Consider the following 20,814-nt stretch of genomic DNA (forward strand, 5'->3'; position numbering starts at 1 on the left):
AGTACAGAGACACAGAGACAGAGAGACACAGACACAGAGACAAAGAGACAGATACACAGCACAGAGACACAGTACAGAGACACAGAGACAGAGAGACACAGACACAGAGACAAAGAGACAGATACACAGCACAGATACACAGTACAGAGACACAGAGACAGAGAGACACAGCACAGTGACACAGACACAGAGACAGAGAGCAAGATACACAGACACACAGCGACAGAGACACAGAGACAGAGACACAGCACAGAGACACGGAGACAGCACACAGACACAGAGACATAGAAACACAGAGACACAGTGACAGAGACAGTGACATGGAGACACAGCACACAGACACAGAGATACAGAGACACAGAGACACAGAGACACAGACACACATACACAGAGACACAGCACACAGACACAGAGACTCAGCACGGAGACGCAGCACACAGACACAGAGACTCAGCACAGAGACACAACACACAGACACAGAGACACAGACTGTGGTGGGAACACACAGATTAACCAGACATATTCACTGCTAGACAGTACTGTAGTGTAGAGCCACGGTGTTAAATGAAGGAATGACAACAGAGCATGTACTCGTTGCCTTTCTTCTCTTCTTTTCCACTTCATTCAAATGTGAATTTACAAAACTATATATTGTGAGGTAAAAATGTATTTAATATAATAACTTAACTTACAGTACCAGTCAAAAGTTTGGACACACCTACTCATTCAAGGGTTTTTCTTTATTTTTTACTATTTTCTACATTGTAGAATAATAGTGAAGACATCAAAACTATGAAATAATGCATATGGAATCATATGCCATCCCATCTGGTTTGCGCTTTGTGAGACTATAATTTGTTTTTCAACAGGACAATGACCCAAAACACACCTCCAGGCAGTGTAAGCGCTATTTAACCAAGAAGGAGAGTGCTGCATCAGATGACCTGGCCTCCACAATCACCCAACTTCAACCCAATTGAGATGGTTTGGGATGAGTTGGACCGCAGAGTGAAGGAAAAGCAGCCAACAAGTGCTCAGCATATGTGGGAACTCCTTCAAGAATGTTGGAAAAGCAGTCCAGGTGAAGCTGGTTGAGAGAATGCCAAGAGTGTGCAAAGCTGTCATCAAGGCAATGGGTGGCTACTTTGAAGAATCTCAAATATAAAATATATTTAGATTTTTTAACACTATTTTGGTTACTACAGGATTCCATGTATTATTTCATAGTTTTGATGTCTTCACTATTATTCTAAAATGTAGAAAATAGTAAAAATAAAGAACAACCCTTGAATGAGTAGGTGTGTCCAAACCTTTGACTGGTACTGTACTTGAGCTTTATTTGTGGTTTTTAGCCTACACCCAGTTACACCCTTCCATGCTGTTGTTTTGTCTCAAGGTATAACAACCCCATTGACTTGCTGTCTTGTTTGATTTTGGGTTGACAAGCTGTGACTCTAATGACTGTATTTGACTGATGACTCACTTGAGTTAATGTGTAGTAACCTGGAGGCATGGAGGTTAGAGAGACTTTACAGTAGACATCCGTAATTACACCTGTGTGTGGAAATGAAATGCCTTGCTGGGGAAGGACACATGTTGAAATAGTGGAGAGACCACAATCTCCCAAGGAAACTACCGTTCAGAAACTCAGCGATGTAGGTACAAGTTTCAGGCTTTGTTTGTTGGGAGACCACTTGGAGATTTATTTATTTATTTATATACAGTATGAGGTACAGCATGAGGTACAGCATGAGGTACAGCATGAGATACAACAGCATGAGATACAGCATGAGATAGAGTATGAGATACAGCATGAGATACAGCATGAGATAGAGTATGAGATACAGCATGAGATACAGCATGAGATACAGTATGAGGTACAGTATGATATACAGCATGATATAGAAAATTAGATAGAAAATGAGATACAGTGTGAGATACAGTATGAGATATAGCATGAGATATAGTATGAGATACAGTATGAGATACAGAATGAGATACAGCATGAAATACAGCATGATATAGAAAATTAGATAGAACATGAGATACAGTGTGAGATACAGTATGAGATACAGCATGAGATATAGTATGAGATACAGAATGAGATACAGCATGAGATACAGCATGAAATACAGCATGATATAGAAAATTAGATAGAACATGAGATACAGTGTGAGATACAGTATGAGCTTTAGCATGAGATATAGTATGAGATACAGTATGAGATACAGCATGAGATATAGCATGAGATACAGTGTGAGATACAGTATGAGATACCGTATCAGATACCGTATGAGATAGAACATGAGATAAAGCATGAGATACATTATGAGATACATATGAGATACAGCATGAGATACAGTATGAGATACCGTATGAGATACCGTATGAGATACAGTATGAGATAGAACATTAGATAACGTATGAGATACCATATGAGATAGAACATGAGATGCAGTATGACATACAGAATGAGATACAGTATGAGATACAGTATGAGATACATTATGAGATACAGTATGAGATACCATATGAGATACCATATGAGATACAGCATGAGATACATTATGAGATACATTATGAGATACAGCATGAGATACAGTATAAGATACCGTATGAGATACCGTATGAGATACAGTATGAGATAGAACATTAGATAACGTATGAGATGCCATATGAGATAGAACATGAGATGCAGTATGACATACAGAATGAGATACAGTATGAGATAGAACATGAGTTACAGTATAAGATAGAACATGAGATACAGTATGAGATACATCATGAGATAGAACATCAGATAAAGTATGAGATACAGTATGAGATAGAACAAGAGATACATTATGAGATACAGTATGAGATACCATATGAGATACCATATGAGATACAGCATGAGATACAGTATGAGATACCATATGAGATACCATATGAGATACAGCATGAGATACATTATGAGATACAGTATGAGATACCGTATGAGATACCGTATGAGATACAGTATGAGATAGAACATTAGATAACGTATGAGATACCATATGAGATAAAACATGAGATGCAGTATGACATACAGAATGAGATACAGTATGAGATAGAACATGAGATACAGTATGAGATACATCATGACATAGAAAATGAGATACAGTATGAGATACAGCATTAGATACATTATGAGATAGAACATGATACAGTATGAGATACAGTATGAGTTGGAATATTTTTTATTTTTTTATTTTACCTTTATTTAACTAGGCAAGATCAGTTAAGAACAAATTCTTATTTTCAATGACGGCCTAGGAACAGTGGGTTAACTGCCTGTTCAGGGGCAGAACGACAGATTTGTACCTTGTCAGCTCGGGGGTTTGAACTTGCAACCTTCCGGAAGGTTGCAAGTACAAATCTGTCGTTCTGCCCCTGAACAGGCAGTTAACCCACTTTTCCTAGGCCGTCATTGAAAATAAGAATTTGTTCTTAACTGATCTTGCCTAGTTAAATAAAGGTAAAATAACTAGTCCAACGCTCTAACCACTAGGCTACCCTGCCGAGATACAGCAGGGTACAGTCTCTGACCTTCTCCCTATAGACTCTCTCGTCGTTGTTGGTGATCAGGCCTACCACTGTTGTGTCTGCAAACTTAATGATGGTGTTGGAGTCGTGCCTGGCCATGCAGTCGTGGGTGAACAGGGAGTACTGGAGGGGACTGAGCACACACTCCTGGGGGGCTCCAGTGATGAGGATCAACGTGGCAGATGTGTTGCTACCTACCCTCACCACCTGGGGGCTGCCTGTCAGGAAGTCCAGGATCCAGTTGCAGAGGGAGGTGTTTAGTCCCAGGATCCTTAGTTTAGTGATGAGCTTTGAGGATACTATGGTGTTGAACGCTGAGCTGTAGTCAATGAATAGCATTCTCAAATAAGTGTTCCTTTTGTCCACGTGGGAAAGGGCAGTGTGGAGTGCAATAGAGATTGCATCATCTGTGGATCTGTTTGGGCGGTATGCAAATTGGACTGGGTCTAGGGTTTCTGGGATAATGGTGTTGATGTGAACCATTACCATTGAATCGAGCATAGAAGTGATTTAGCTCGTCTGGTAGGCTTGTGTCACTGGGCAGCTCGCGGCTGTGCTTCCCTTTGTAGTCTGTAATAGTTTGCAAGCCCTGCCATATAAGACGACCGTCGGAGCCGGTGTAGTATGATTCAATCTTAGCCCTGTATTGACGCTTTGCCTGTTTGATGGTTTGTCTCAGGGCATAGCAGGATTTCTTGTAAGCTTCCGGGTTAGAGTCCCACACCTTGAAAGCGGTAGCTCTGCCCTTTAGCTCAGTGCGAATGTTGCCTGTAATCCATGGCTTCTGGTTGGGGTATGTACGTACAGTCACTGTGGGGATGACGTCTTCGATGCACTTATTGATAATGCCAATGACTGATGTGGTGTACTCCTCAATTCCATCAGAAGAATCCTGGAACATGTTCCAGTCTGTGATAGCAAAACAGTCCTGTAGTTTAATATCTGCTTCTTCTGACCACTTTTTTATAGACTGAGTTACTGGTGTTTTCTGCTTTAATTTTTGCTTGTAAGAATGAATCAGGAGGATAGAGTTGTGGTCGGATTTACCAAATGGAGGGCGAGGGAGAGCTTTGCATGCGTCTCTGTGTGTGTTGCATATTTAACATGTTGATAGAAATTTGGTAGAACTGATTAAGTTTCCCTGCATTAAAGTTTCCGGCCACTAGGAGCGCCGCCTCTGCGTGAGTGGTTTCCTGTTTGCTTATTTCCTTATACAGCTGACTGAGTACGGTCTTAGTGCAAGCATCTGTCTATGGTGGTAAATAAACAGCCACAAAAAGTATATCTTAAAACTCTGTAGGCAAGTAGTGTGGCCTGTAATTTATCACAATATACTCTACTTCAGGTGAGCAAAATCTAGACACTTCTTTAGATTTCGTGCACCAGCTGTTGTTTACAAATATGCACAGACCGCCACCCCATCGTCTTACCGGAGTGTGCTGTTCTATCCTGCTGGTGCAGCGTATTTCCCGCTAGCTGAATATGCATGTCGTCATTCAGCCACGATTCCGTGAAACATAGGATATTACAATTTTTGATGTCCTGTTGGTAGGATATTCATGATCATACCTTGTCTAGTTTATTGTCCAATGATTGCACGTTGGCGAGTAATATTGACGGTAACGGCAGATTTCCCACTTGCCTTCTGTGGATCCTCACGAGGCATCCCGCTCTGTGTCCTCTGTACCTGCGTTTCTTCCTCTTGCAAATAATGGGGATGTTGGCCCTGTCTGGTGTTTGGAGAACGTCCTGTGCGTCTTGCTTGTTGAAGAAAAAATCTTTGTCTAGTCTGAGGTGGGTGATCACTGTCCTGATATCCAGAAGCTCTTTGTCTAATCCGAGGTGAGTGATCACTGTCCTGATATCCAGAAGCTCTTTGTCTAATCCGAGGTGAGTGATCACTGTCCTGATATCCAGAAGGTCTTTGTCTAATCCGATTTCGTGGTGAGCTGATCCCACTCCTGATAGTGTGCTGTTCATCCTGAAGTGCAGCTCTTTGTCTAATCTGAGGTGAGTGATCACTGTCCTGATATCCAGAAGCTCTTTGTCTAATCTGAGGTGAGTGATCATACTGTCCTGATATCCAGAAGCTCTTTGTCTAATCTGAGGTGAGTGATCAGATTGTCCTGATATCCAGAAGCTCTTTGTCTAATCTGAGGTGAGTGATCACTGTCCTGATATCCAGAAGCTCTTTGTCTAATCTGAGGGATGATCGCTGTCCTGTATCCAGAATGTCCTAATCTGTGAGTGATCTTGCTGTCCTCTTTGTCTATATGGGTGATCACTGTCCTGATATCCAGAAGCTCTTTGTCTAATCTGAGGTGAGTGATCACTGTCCTGATATCCAGAAGCTCTGTGTCCAATCCGAGGTGAGTGAGTGATCGCTGTCCTGATATCCAGAAGCTCTTTGTCTAATCCGAGGTGATTAATCTCTGTCCTGATATCCAGAAGCTCTTAGTCTAATCTGAGGTGAGTGATCTCTGTCCTGATATCCAGAAGATCTTTTGTCTAATCCGAGGTGAGTGATCGCTGTCCTGATATCCAGAAGCTCTTTGTCTAATCTGAGGTGAGTGATCGCTGTCCTGATATCCAGAAGCTCTTAGTCTAATCTGAGGTGAGTGATCTCTGTCCTGATATCCAGAAGCTCTTTGTCTAATCTGAGGTGAGTGATCGCTGTCCTGATATCCAGAAGCTCTTTGTCTAATCTGAGGTGAGTGATCACTGTCCTGATATCCAGAAGCTCTTTGTCTAATCCGATGTGAGTGATCACTGTCCTGATATCCAGAAGCTCTGTGTCTAATCTGAGGTGAGTGATCGCTGTCCTGATATCCAGAAGCTCTTTGTCTAATCTGAGGTGAGTGATCGCTGTCCTGATATCCAGAAGCTCTTTTTTGCCATAAGATACGGTTGCAGAAACATTATGTACAAAATAAGTTACAAATAATGCAAAAAAAAACACACATTATAGTACAATTGGTTGGACGCCCATAAAACTGCTGCCATTTCTTTCCGGTGCCATTTTAAACATGACATACAACATGAGATACTGTGGGAGATAAAGTATGATATACAGTATGAGATACAGTATGAGAAATGGTATGAGATACAGTAGGAGATACAGTAGGAGTTGGAATATGAGATAGAGCATGAGATACTGTATGAGATACAACATGAGATACAGTATGAGATACGGTATGAGATACAGTATGATATACAGTATGAGATACAGTATGAGATACAGTATGACATAGAACATGAGATATAGTATGAGATGCATCATGAGATACAGTATGAGATACGGTATGAGATACAGTATGAGATACAGTATGAGATACAGTATGAGATACGGTATGAGATACAGTATGAGATACAGTATGAGATACGGTATGAGATACGGTATGAGATACAGTATGAGATACAGTATGAGATACAGTATGAGATACGGTATGAGATACGGTATGAGATACAGTATGAGATAGAACATTTATTTTTTATTTTTTTTATTTCACCTTTATTTAACCAGGTAGGCAAGTTGAGAACAAGTTCTCATTTACAATGACGGCCTAGGAACAGTGGGTCAAGATACCTGGCCAAGATAAAGTAAAGCAGTTCAACACATACAATGACACAGAGTTAGACATGGAGTAAAACAAACATACAGTCAATAATACAGTATAAACAAGTCTATATACGATGTGAGCAAATGAGGTGAGATAAGGGAGGTAAAGGCAGAAAAGGCCATGGTGGCAAAGTAAATACAATATAGCAAGTAAAACACTGGAATGGTAGATTTGCAATGGAATAATTATTTTTAGAAATAAAAATAATGGGTTGCAAAGGAGCAAAATAAATAAATTAAATACAGTAGGGAAAGAGGTAGTTGTTTGGGCTAAATTATAGGTGGGCTATGTACAGGTGCAGTAATCTGTGAGCTGCTCTGACAGTTGGTGCTTAAAGCTAGTGAGGGAGATAAGTGTTTCCAGTTTCAGAGATTTTTGTAGTTCGTTCCAGTCATTGGCAGCAGAGAACTGGAAGGAGAGGCAGCCAAAGAAAGAATTGGTTTTGGGGGTGACTAGAGAGATATACCTGCTGGAGCGTGTGCTACAGGTGGGAGATGCTATGGTGACCAGCGAGCTGAGATAAGGGGGACTTTACCTAGCAGGGTCTTGTAGATGACATGGAGCCAGTGGGTTTGGCGACGAGTATGAAGCGAGGGCCAGCCAATGAGAGCGTACAGGTCGCAATGGTGGGTAGTATATGGGGCTTTGGTGACAAAACGGATTGCACTGTGATAGACTGCATCCAATTTGTTGAGTAGGGTATTGGAGGCTATTTTGTAAATGACATCGCCAAAGTCGAGGATTGGTAGGATGGTCAGTTTTACAAGGGTATGTTTGGCAGCATGAGTGAAGGATGCTTTGTTGCGAAATAGGAAGCCAATTCTAGATTTAACTTTGGATTGGAGATGTTTGATATGGGTCTGGAAGGAGAGTTTACAGTCTAACCAGACACCTAAGTATTTGTAGTTGTCCACGTATTCTAAGTCAGAGCCGTCCAGAGTAGTGATGTTGGATAGGCGGGTAGGTGCAGGTAGCGATCGGTTGAAGAGCATGCATTTAGTTTTACTTGTATTTAAGAGCAATTGGAGGCCACGGAAGGAGAGTTGTATGGCATTGAAGCTTGCCTGGAGGGTTGTTAACACAGTGTCCAAAGAAGCGCCAGAAGTATACAGAATGGTGTCGTCTGCGTAGAGGTGGATCAGAGACTCACCAGCAGCAAGAGCGACCTCATTGATGTATACAGAGAAGAGAGTCGGTCCAAGAATTGAACCCTGTGGCACCCCCATAGAGACTACCAGAGGTCCGGACAGCAGACCCTCCGATTTGACACACTGAACTCTATCAGAGAAGTAGTTGGTGAACCAGGCGAGGCAATCATTTGAGAAACCAAGGCTGTCGAGTCTGCCGATGAGGATGTGGTGATTGACAGAGTCGAAAGCCTTGGCCAGATCAATGAATACGGCTGCACAGTAATGTTTCTTATCGATGGCGGTTAAGATATCATTTAGGACCTTGAGCATGGCTGAGGTGCACCCATGACCAGCTCTGAAACCAGATTGCATAGCAGAGAAGGTATGGTGAGATTCGAAATGGTCGGTAATCTGTTTGTTGACTTGGCTTTCGAAGACCTTAGAAAGGCATGGTAGGATAGATATAGGTCTGTAGCAGTTTGGGTCAAGAGTGTCCCTCCCTTTGAAGAGGGGGATGACCGCAGCTGCTTTCCAATCTTTGGGAATCTCAGACGACACGAAAGAGAGGTTGAACAGGCTAGTAATAGGGGTGGCAACAATTTCGGCAGATAATTTTAGAAAGAAAGGGTCCAGATTGTCTAGTCCGGCTGATTTGTAGGGGTCCAGATTTTGCAGCTCATTCAGAACATCAGCTGAACGGATTTGGGAGAAGGAGAAATGGGGAGGGGTGCAGTGGGGGGTGCAGTGCTGTTGACCGGGGTAGGAGTAGCCAGGTGGAAAGCATGGCCAGCCGTGGAAAAATGCTTATTGAAATTCTCAATTATGGTGGATTTATCAGTGGTGACAGTGTTTCCTATCTTCAGTGCAGTGGGCAGCTGGGAGGAGGTGTTCTTATTCTCCATGGACTTTACAGTGTCCCAGAACTTTTTTGAGTTAGTGTTGCAGGAAGCAAATTTCAGCTTGAAAAAGCTAGCCTTGGCTTTTCTAACTGCCTGTGTATAATGGTTTCTAGCTTCCCTGAACAGCTGCATATCATGGGGGCTGTTCGATGCTAATGCAGAACGCCATAGGATGTTTTTGTGTTGGTTAAGGGAAGTCAGGTCTGGGGAGAACCAAGGGCTATATCTGTTCCTGGTTCTAAATTTCTTGAATGGGGCATGTTTATTTAAGATGGTTAGGAAGGCATTTTAAAAAAATATCCAGGCATCCTCTACTGACGGGATGAGATCAATATCCTTCCAGGATACCCCGGCCAGGTCGATTAGAAAGGCCTGCTCGCTGAAGTGTTTCAGGGAGCGTTTTACAGTGATGAGTGGAGGTCGTTTGACCGCTGACCCATTACGGATGCAGGCAATGAGGCAGTGATCGCTGAGATCTTGGTTGAAAACAGCAGAGGTGTATTTAGAGGGCAAGTTGGTTAGGATGATATCTATGAGGGTGCCCGTGTTTAAGGCTTTGGGGTGGTACCTGGTAGGTTCATTGATAATTTGTGTGAGGTTGAGGGCATCAAGTTTAGATTTTAGGATGGCTGGGCTGTTAAGCATGTTCCAGTTTAGGTCGCCTAGCAGCACGAGCTCTGAAGATAGATGGGGGGCAATCAGTTCACATATGGTGTCTAGAGCACAGCTGGGGGCAGAGGGTGGTCTATAGCAGGCGGCAACGGCGAGAGACTTGTTTTTAGAGAGGTGGATTTTTAAAAGTAGAAGTTCAAATTGTTTGGGTACAGACCTGGATAGTAGGACAGAACTCTGCAGGCTATCTTTGCAGTAGATTGCAACACCGCCCCCTTTGGCAGTTCTATCTTGTCTGAAAATGTTGTAGTTTGGAATTAAAATCTCAGAATTTTTGGTGGTCTTCCTAAGCCAGGATTCAGACACAGCTAGAACATCCGGGTTGGCAGAGTGTGCTAAAGCAGTGAATAGAACAAACTTAGGGAGGAGGCTATTACGGTTACAGAAGTCGTCAAAAGAGAGCGCATGGGGAATAGGAGTGGAGCTAGGCACTGCAGGGCCTGAATTCACCTCTACATCGCCAGAGGAACAGAGGAGGAGTAGAATAAGGGTGCGGCCAAAAGCAACAAGAATTGGTCGTCTAGAACGTCTGGAACGGAGAGTAAAAGGAGGTTTCTGGGGGCGATAAAATAGCATCAAGGTATAATGTACAGACAAAGGTATGGTAGGATGTGAATACAGTGGAGGTAAACCTAGGTATTGAGTGATGAAGAGAGAGATATTGTCTCTAGAAACATCATTGAAACCAGGAGATGTCATTGCATGTGTGGGTGGTGGAATTAATAGGTTGGATAAGGTATAGTGAGCAGGACTAGAGGCTCTACAGTGAAATAAGCCAATAAACACTAACCAGAACAGCAATGGACAAGGCATATTGACATTAAGGAGAGGCATGCTTAGTCGAGTGATCAAAAGGGCCCGGTGAGTGGAGAGGTTGGTTGGGGGTCACGGCGATTTAGACAGCTAAATCGGTAGCAAGCTAGCATAGGATGGAGGTCTGTTGTTAGCCACCTCTTGCGTTCCGTCAGTAGATCAGTGGGGTTCCGTGTGGTAGAGGGGATTAATCCAAATCACACAACAACAACAAAAATAAAAACAATAGATATAGTTATAGAGGCCCAAGAAGAAAAAATAAATAAATAAAAATAAAATAAAAAATTGTCCGATTGTCTATTCAGATAGCAGCCGATAAGACAGCCAACGGCTAGCAGGCCGCAGATGGGCGCCCAGGCAACGTTGCGCTGGAGGAGCCAGCCGGACAACTCCCTCGGGTAGACAACGTCGGCAGTCCAGCTGTGAAGGCCCGGTGGGGCTCCGCGTAGGCAGCAAAACGGGTCCGGATAGGTGACTGCAGCCCAGGAGTGATTGATGGAACTCTTCAGCTGGCTAGCTCCGGAACAATTGATGTTTGCTCCAGAATCGACGAAAGCCGATAGTCACACGGATAGCAGCTAGCTAGCTGTGAGATCCAGGTATGAATGTCCAGAGCCAGCGGCCGAAATCCAGGGACATGGAGAGAAAAATTGGTCCGGTATGTTCCGTTCCGAGCCGCGCTGCGCCGTACAAAACTGGCGATAGATTCTCGAGCCAAAGGACAGCCGATGACCACAAACCGTGGTTAGCTGAGTACTAACGATTTGACAGTAAAGAAGCTAACTAGCTTCTGAACTAGCTTCTGATTAGCTACTGGACCAGCTTCTGGCTAGCTCCTGGCTAGCTCCCGGCTAGCTTCTGGCTAGTTTCTGGCTACCCTCTTGGAGCCTCCGGCTAGCTTCTTGGAGGATTACAGATCTGAGGTAAATAATACTTTTTTATAAATATTGGTGAGGCGGGTTGCAGGAGAGTGTTTTGAAGAGGAGTTTATGGAAAATTAAAAAATGTATGTGAGATACAGTATGACATACAGTATGAGATACAGTAGTGGATACAGTAGGAGATACAGTAGAAGTTACAGTAGTGGATAGAGTATGAGATGCAGTATGAGATGCAGTATGAGATACAGTAGTGGATACAGTAGGAGATACAGTAGTGGATAGAGTAGGAGATACAGTATGAGATACAGTAGTGGATACAGTAGGAGATACAGTAGGAGATACGGTAGTGGATACAGTAGGAGATACAGCATGAGAGGGGAAGATAAAGGTTTAGTCATTAGTCAATATTAATTAGTCAATATTAATATTAGGAGAGTACATGTTTTCAAGTTCACCTGTCCAGGTGAAAAGCAGCAATCTCAGCATTGTGTCTCTGGAAGTCGACAAAGTAGAACACATCACCAGGAGTCTCCTGGTCTCTCTGCTGTCTGAGGAACAAATGATTCATAGAATTACAGTACTTTTCAAAATATCACTACAAACCAGAGCACTCCCCCTGATTGGTTTCCCCAGAAACATTCACCTCATGGGTTTGAACATGGCCTTGCCAAAGTTCTGCATCTTCAGGGCCAGCTTGAGGTGGTGTCCACTAGGCTTTACCACTGAGAGAGAGAGAGAGAGAGAGAGAGAGAGAGAGAGAGAGAGAGAGAGAGAGAGAGAGAGAGAGAGAGAGAGAGAGAGAGAGAGAGAGAGAGAGAGAGAGAGAGAGAGAGAGAGAGAGAGACAGAGAGAGAGAGAGAGAGAGAGAGAAAGAGAGAAAGATAGAGAAAGAAGAGAAAAGAAAGAAAGAAAGAAAGAAAGAAAGAAAGAAAGAAAGAAAGAAAGAAAGAAAGAAAGAAAGAAAGAAAGAAAGAAAGAAAGAAAGAAAGAAAGAAAGAAAGAAAGAAAGAGAGAGCGGTAGGGAGCGGGAGAGAGATAGGTACGGGAGAGAAAGAAAGAAAGAAAGAAAGAAAGAGAGAGAGAGAGAGATAGGAGACAGAGAGAGAGAGAGAGAGAGAGAGATAGGTACAGAGACAGAGAGAGAGAGATAGGTACAGAGACAGAGAGAGAGAGAGAGAGAGAGATAGGTACAGAGACAGAGAGAGAGAGAGAGAGGTAGAGAGAGAGAGAGAGAGATAGGTACAGAGACAGAGAGAGAGAGATAGGTACAGAGACAGACCGAGAGAGAGACAGAGAGAGAGACAGAGAGAGAAAGACAATACATATCAGACATGAACCACTCCGCCAACCACCTGTCCTCAATCTGCTGTGTGTCTCTCAGCTGTCCTCAGACTGCTGTGTGTCTCTCAGCTGTCCTCAGACTGCTGTGTCTCTCAGCTGTCCTCAGACTGCTGTGTCTCTCTCAGCTGCTCTCAGACTGCTGTGTCTCTCTCAGCTGCTCTCAGACTGCTGTGTCTCCCTCAGCTGCTCTCAGACTGCTGTGTCTCTCAGCTGTCCTCAGACTGCTGTGTCTCTCTCAGCTGCTCTCAGACTGCTGTGTCTCTCTCAGCTGCTCTCAGACTGCTGTGTCTCTCTCAGCTGCTCTCAGACTGCTGTGTCTCTCTCAGCTGCTCTCAGACTGCTGTGTCTCTCTCAGCTGCTCTCAGACTGCTGTGTCTCTCTCAGCTGCTCTCAGACTGCTGTGTCTCCCTCAGCTGCTCTCAGACTGCTGTGTCTCCCTCAGCTGCTCTCAGACTGCTGTGTCTCCCTCAGCTGCTCTCAGAATGCCGTCTTGGCCAACCTTAGCTAGTTATAAAAACCTATCCAAAAAACACATAGTTGGTTTGGAATCTGACCCAAGTTAATTTTGAAGTTCCAATCCTTGTGGTTTATTGTTGACTCTGTTCAATATTATTTTCCCTGCTCTACATCTGTTTCTGCCTGGACCTAGTCCCAATGATAAGGCCAGATGGAGGACTACCTTCAGCAGGGTTTCTTTATGTCTGGGTACTCAGCATGCTGCGTCACAGAGCAAAGCCAACCAGTATTCATAAAGACACACGCTTCTCCTCCTGATTCCAGCTGATTCAGCTTAGTCTTCTGAAGTTGTATCTTATTCGTTGTTTACAATCTATCTCTGCTGTGTTTAACTGGAGGGGAATCAAACAGACACAAACAAGCTTTGAAGAGCAAAGGGCACACTGTCGCTTTTCAGCCGTTCAAGAAGAATTGGTTGAAAAAGCCATGTACGAATAAAAGTAGGATGGAGGAACAGAGGATTTGTGTGTGTTGTCGCTGAGGTTGGAGCCACCAGTGTGTGTGTGTTGTCGCTGAGGTTGGAGCCAACAGTGTGTGTGTGTTGTCGCTGAGGTTGGAGCCAACAGTGTGTGTGTGTTGTCGCTGAGGTTGGAGCCACCAGTGTGTGTGTGTTGTCGCTGAGGTTGGAGCCACCAGTGTGTGTGTGTTGTCGCTGAGGTTGGAGCCACCAGTGTGTGTGTGTTGTCGCTGAGGTTGGAGCCACCAGTGTGTGTGTGTTGTCGCTGAGGTTGGAGCCACCAGTGTGTGTGTTTGTCGCTGAGGTTGGAGCCACCAGTGTGTGTGTGTGTCGCTGAGTTGGAGCCACCAGTGTGTGTGTGTTGTCGCTGAGGTTGGAGCCACCAGTGTGTGTGTGTTTGTCGCTGAGGTTGGAGCCACCAGTGTGTGTGTGTTGTCGCTGAGGTTGGAGCCACCAGTGTGTGTGTGTTGTCCAGGTTGGAACCACCAGTGTGTGTGTGTTGTCGCTGAGGTTGGAGCCACCAGTGTGTGTGTGTTGTCGCTGAGGTTGGAGCCACCAGTGTGTGTGTGTTGTCGCTGAGGTTGGAGCCAACAGTGTGTGTGTGTTGTCTGAGGTTGGAGCCACCAGTGTGTGTGTGTTGTCGCTGAGGTTGGAGCCACCAGTGTGTGTGTGTTGTCGCTGAGGTTGGAGCCAACAGTGTGTGTGTGTTGTCGCTGAGGTTGGAACCACCAGTGTGTGTGTGTTGTCGCTGAGGTTGGAGCCACCAGTGTGTGTGTGTGTCGCTGAGGTTGTGTGTGTGTGTGTGTGTGTGTGTGTGTGTGTGTGTGTGTGTGTGTGTGTGTGTGTGTGTGTGTGTGTGTGTGTGTGTCTGTCTGTCTGTCTGTCTGACTGTCTGCTGTGGCATCACCCCAATCTCTGGCGTGTAGACTGCTGTGGCATCACCACACTCCTACTCTCTGAGATAAAGCTTTTTAAAGAACACTCTGCCTTTGACCTAAATGAGTCTGTCTCTGCTCTCTGCCTCCAGCGATGTGACATATGAAGTTCTGGAGATGCTACTTTATGGGCCTTGGATGAAAACCAAAGTCTTGTCAGTGGTGCAACAGGGTGTTCGGCTCTGATAGCACGACTGAGCACCGAAGGATATAACAGGGAGAAAGAAACTACAAAAGAACCAGTCATGAAGAGGACTGTGTCAACTGATTCTCTTTCCTCTCATTTCTCTCCCTGTTCTCCTCAAAACAACCATTGACACGCCAAAAGCATAATAGAACACGTTTTAAAAGGAATGTATGTTCGAACACAAAACACACAAATCATGCAGACACAGAACAGTGCAGATATGTTGACATGACAGGACCTTACCCTGGGTACAGTCACATGCTCCTTTGAGGGCCTTTTCATCTTGAGTGTAATCTGCATAAAGACATTTCTGCAATGAATACCTATAACAATTATATAAATGGTTAATTCTTTAAGCACTAGGTCCTATAGCACCTACATGCACTATTGACGGTGACTTTAATGCTCATATGAATTGTTATAACACTCATATGAATACCACTTATATGAATGGTTATAACTCCCATAAGACAGGTCCTACCTGCGCTGATGACAGTGGTGGCCTGCATGTCTTGCAGCAGGCGGGTGATGGCGGGGTCATCACGGGCGTACAGGGCATAGCGGTTGATGCCCAGGTGGAACTTCAGCCAGCTGGCCTCAGGGTCAAAGGTCACCTGGTGTTCCAGCATTGTCATGTTGAGGGCCGCTGCAGCCTCACTGTACAGCTTCATATGCCTAAGGGAAAGAGGTGGGGGGAGAGAGAGAGGGAGAGCGTGGGAGTGGGGTTAGAGTTATGCATAGCCTTGCCCTTGCTGTACAACATCATATTGTATGGCTGAGGGGGAAAGAGAGGTGGTCAAAACGTGGTCATGGTTAGGGTACGCCAAACGAGTTATCCTTGAAAACCTGCGATACGCACTGTGAAACTCATACAGTATCAAATCAAATCAAACTTTATTGAAAGCGCCTTTAAAAATCCAACTCCCACGGTCAGGGCAACTGTTGCTGCACAGGACCAACAATCATCCAAACTAGCATATTTCCATAGAGGAGAACAGACTGAGAGGGAGAACAGACTGAGAGGGAGAACAGACTGAGAGGAGAACAGACTGAGAGGAGAACAGACTGAGGGAGAACAGACTGAGGAGAACAGACTGAGAGGAGAACAGACTGAGAGGACTGAGAGAACAGACTGAGAGGAGAACAGACTGAGAGGAGAACAGACTGAGAGGAGAACAGACTGAGAGGGAGAACAGACTGAGAGGGAGAACAGACTGAGAGGGAGAACAGACTGAGAGGAGAACAGACTGAGAGGAGAACAGACTGAGAGGGAGAACAGACTGAGAGGGAGAACAGACTGAGAGGAGAACAGACTGAGAGGAGAACAGACTGAGAGGAGAACAGACAGAGAGGAGAACAGACTGAGAGGAGAACAGACTGAGAGGGAGAACAGACTGAGAGGAGAACAGACTGAGAGGAGAACAGACTGAGAGGAGAACAGACTGAGAGGAGAACAGACTGAGAGGGAGAACAGACTGAGGGAGAACAGACTGAGAGGAGAACAGACTGAGAGGGAGAACAGACTGAGAGGAGAACAGACTGAGAGGAGAACAGACTGAGAGGAGAACAGACTGAGAGGAGAACAGACTGAGAGGGAGAACAGACTGAGAGGAGAACAGACTGAGAGGGAGAACAGACTGAGAGGAGAACAGACTGAGAGGAGAACAGACTGAGAGGGAGAACAGACTGAGAGGAGAACAGACTGAGAGGAGAACAGACTGAGAGGGAGAACAGACTGAGAGGAGAACAGACTGAGAGACTGAGAGGAGAACAGACTGAGAGGAGAACAGACTGAGAGGAACAGACTGACAGAGAGGAGAACAGACTGAGAGGAGAACAGACTGAGAGGAGAACAGACTGAGAGGGAGAACAGACTGAGAGGAGAACAGACTGAGAGGAGAACAGACTGAGGGAGAACAGACTGAGAGGAGAACAGACAGAGGAGAACAGACTGAGAGGAGAACAGACTGAGAGGAGAACAGACTGAGAGGGAGAACAGACTGAGAAGAGAACAGACTGAGAGGAGAACAGACTGGGAGGAGAACAGAGAGAGAGGAGAACAGACTGAGAGGGAGAACAGACAGAGGAGAAAAGACTGAGAGGGAGAACAGACAGAGGAGAAAAGACTGAGAGGGAGAACAGACTGAGAGGAGAACAGACTGAGAGGAGAACAGACTGAGAGGAGAACAGACTGAGAGGAGAACAGACTGAGAGGAGAACAGACTGAGAGGAGAACAGACTGAGAGGAGAACAGACAGAGAGGAGAACAGACTGAGAGGAGAACAGACAGAGAGGAGAACAGATTCAGAGGAGAACAGACTGAGAGGAGAACAGACTGAGAGGAGAACAGACTGAGAGGGAGAACAGATTGAGAGGAGAACAGACTGAGAGGAGAACAGACTGAGAGAACATACTGAGAACAGACTGAGAGGAGAACAGATTGAGAGGAGAACAGACTGAGAGGAGAACAGACTGAGAGGGAGAACATACTGAGAGGAGAACAGACTGAGGAGAACAGACTGAGAGGGAAAACAGATTGAGAGGAGAACAGACTGAGAGGAGAACAGACAGAGAGGAGAACAGACTGAGAGGAGAACAGACAGAGAGGAGAACAGACTGAGAGGAGAACAGACAGAGGGAGGACAGAGTGAGAGGAGAACAGACTGAGAGGAGAACAGACAGAGGGAGAACAGACTGAGAGGAGAACAGACAGAGGGAGAACAGACTGAGAGAAGAACAGACTGAGAGGAGAACAGACTGAGAGGAGAACAGACTGAGAGGAGAACAGACAGAGGAGAACAGACTGAGAACAGAGAACAGACTGAGAGGAGAACAGACTGAGAGGAGAACAGACTGAGAGAACAGAGGAGAACAGACTGAGAGGAGAACAGACTGAGAGGAGAACAGACTGAGAGGAGAACAGACTGAGAGGAGAACAGACTGAGGGAGAACAGACTGAGAGGAGAACAGACTGAGAGGGAGAACAGACAGAGGAGAACAGACAGAGAGAGGAGAACAGACTGAGAGGAACAGAACAGACAGAGAGGAGAACAGACTGAGAGGAGAACAGACAGAGAGGAGAACAGACTGAGAGGAGAACAGACTGAGAGGAGAACAGACTGAGAGGAGAACAGACTGAGAGGAGAACAGACTGAGAGGGAGAACAGACTGAGAGGAGAACAGACAGAGAACAGACAGAGGAGAACAGACTGAGAGGAGAACAGACAGAGAGGAGAACAGACTGAGAGGAGAACAGACTGAGAGGAGAACAGACTGAGAGGAGAACAGACAGAGGGAGAACAGACTGAGAGGAGAACAGACTGAGAGGAGAACAGACTGAGAGGAGAACAGACAGAGGGAGAACAGACAGAGGAGAACAGACTGAGGGAGAACAGACTGAGAGGAGAACAGACTGAGAGGACTGAGAACAGACTGAGAGGAGAACAGACTGAGAGGAGAACAGACAGAGGGAGAACAGAGTGAGAGGAGAACTGACTGAGAGGAGAACAGACAGAGGGAGAACAGACTGAGAGGAGAACAGAATGAGAGGGAGAACAGACTGAGAGGAGAACAAACAGAGAGGAGAACAAACAGAGAGGAGAACAGACTGAGAGGAGAACATACTGAGAGGGAGAACAGAGTGAGAGGAGAACAGACAGAGGAGAACAGACAGAGAGGAGAACAGACAGAGAGGAGAACAGACTGAGAGGAGAACAGACAGAGAGGAGAACAGACTGAGAGGAGAACAGACTGAGAGGAGAACAGACTGAGAGGAGAACAGACAGAGGGAGAGCAGACTGAGAGGAGAACAGACTGAGAGGAGAACAGACTGAGAGGAGAACAAACAGAGAGGATAACAGACTGAGAGGAGAACAGACTGAGAGGGAGAACAGACTGAGAGGAGAACAGACTGAGAGGAGAACAGACTGAGAGGGAGAACAGACTGGAGGAGAACAGACTGAGAGGAGAACAGATTGAGAGGAGAACAGACTGAGAGGGAGAACAGACTGAGAGGGAGAACAGACTGAGAGGGAGAACAGACTGAGAGGAGAACAACCAGAGAGGAGAACAGACAGAGAGGAGAACAAACTGAGAGGGAGAAGAGACTGAGAGGAGAACAGATTGAGAGGGAGAACAGAAAGAGAGGGAGAACAGACAGAGAGGGAGAACAGACAGAGGAGAACAGACTGAGAGGAGAACAGACAGAGGAGAACAGACTGAGAGGAGAACAGACTGAGAGGGAGAACAGACTGAGAGGGAGAACAGACTGAGGGAGAACAGACTGAGAGGAGAACAGACTGAGAGGAGAACAGACTGAGAGGAGAACAGACTGAGAGGAGAACAGACTGAGGGAGAACAGACTGAGAGGAGAACAGACAGAGGAGAACAGACTGAGAGGAGAACAGACTGAGAGGAGAACAGACTGAGAGGAGAACAGACTGAGAGGAGAACAGACTGAGAGGAGAACAGACTGGGAGGAGAACAGACAGAGAGAACAGACAGAGAAGAACAGACTGAGAGGGAGAACAGACAGAGGAGAAAAGACTGAGAGGGGGAACAGACAGAGGAGAAAAGACTGAGAGGGAGAACAGACTGAGAGGAGAACAGACAGAGAGGAGAACAGACTGAGAGGAGAACAGACAGAGAGGAGAACAGACTGAGAGGAGAACAAACAGAGAGGAGAACAGACTGAGAGGAGAACAGACTGAGAGGGAGAACAGACTGAGAGGAGAACAGACTGAGAGGAGAACAGACTGAGAGGGAGAACAGACTGAGAGGAGAACAGACAGAGAGGAGAAGAGACTGAGAGGAGAACACACAGAGAGGAGAACAGACTGAGAGGAGAACAGACTGAGAGGAGAACAGACTGAGAGGAGAACAGACAGAGGGAGAGCAGACTGAGAGGAGAACAGACTGAGAGGGAGAACAGACTGAGAGGAGAACAGACAGAGGGAGAACAGACTGAGAGGAGAACAGACAGAGGGAGAACAGACTGAGAGGAGAACAGACTGAGAGGGAGAACATACTGAGAGGGAGAACAGACTGAGAGGAGAACAGACAGAGGGAGAACAGAGTGAGAGGAGAACTGACTGAGAGGAGAACAGACAGAGGGAGAACAGACTGAGAGGAGAACAGAATGAGAGGGAGAACAGACTGAGAGGAGAACAAACAGAGAGGAGAACAAACAGAGAGGAGAACAGACTGAGAGGAGAACATACTGAGAGGGAGAACAGAGTGAGAGGAGAACAGACAGAGGAGAACAGACAGAGAGGAGAACAGACTGAGAGGAGAACAGACAGAGAGGAGAACAGACTGAGAGGAGGACACACAGAGAGGAGAACAGACTGAGAGGAGAACAGACTGAGAGGAGAACAGACTGAGAGGAGAACAGACAGAGGGAGAGCAGACTGAGAGGAGAACAGACTGAGAGGAGAACAGACTGAGAGGAGAACAAACAGAGAGGAGAACAGACTGAGAGGAGAACAGACTGAGAGGGAGAACAGACTGAGAGGAGAACAGACTGAGAGGAGAACAGACTGAGAGGAGAACAGATTGAGAGGAGAACAGACTGAGAGGGGAGAACAGACTGAGAGGAGAACAGACTGAGAGGAGAACAGACTGAGAGGAGAACAGACTGAGAGGAGAACAGAAGAGGAGAACAGAGAGGAGAACAGACAGAGAGGAGAACAAACTGAGAGGAGAACAGACTGAGAGGAGAACAGATTGAGAGGGAGAACAGACTGAGAGGAGAACAGACTGAGAGGAGAACAGACAGAGAGGACTGAGAGAACAGACTGA

The 20,814-nt window shown here is 45.6% G+C and overlaps 1 protein-coding gene across 1 annotated transcript in view; it reads right to left on the minus strand.

Annotated features, from left to right (window-relative positions):
* The window catches only part of LOC112259165 (pseudokinase FAM20A), a 33,208-nt gene that overhangs the window by 4,854 nt on the left and 7,540 nt on the right, over positions 1-20,814 (minus strand). The window contains exons 2-5 of the mRNA XM_024433916.2: positions 15,497-15,690; positions 15,259-15,309; positions 12,223-12,301; positions 12,035-12,127 (exon numbers count right to left, since the gene is read on the minus strand). Of these exons, the coding sequence (XP_024289684.1) occupies positions 12,035-12,127; positions 12,223-12,301; positions 15,259-15,309; positions 15,497-15,690 (417 nt within the window). The remainder of the gene's footprint in view (positions 1-12,034; positions 12,128-12,222; positions 12,302-15,258; positions 15,310-15,496; positions 15,691-20,814) is intronic.

Source organism: Oncorhynchus tshawytscha, linkage group LG27, assembly GCF_018296145.1.
Source record: "Oncorhynchus tshawytscha isolate Ot180627B linkage group LG27, Otsh_v2.0, whole genome shotgun sequence".
Lineage (NCBI taxonomy): Eukaryota > Metazoa > Chordata > Actinopteri > Salmoniformes > Salmonidae > Oncorhynchus > Oncorhynchus tshawytscha.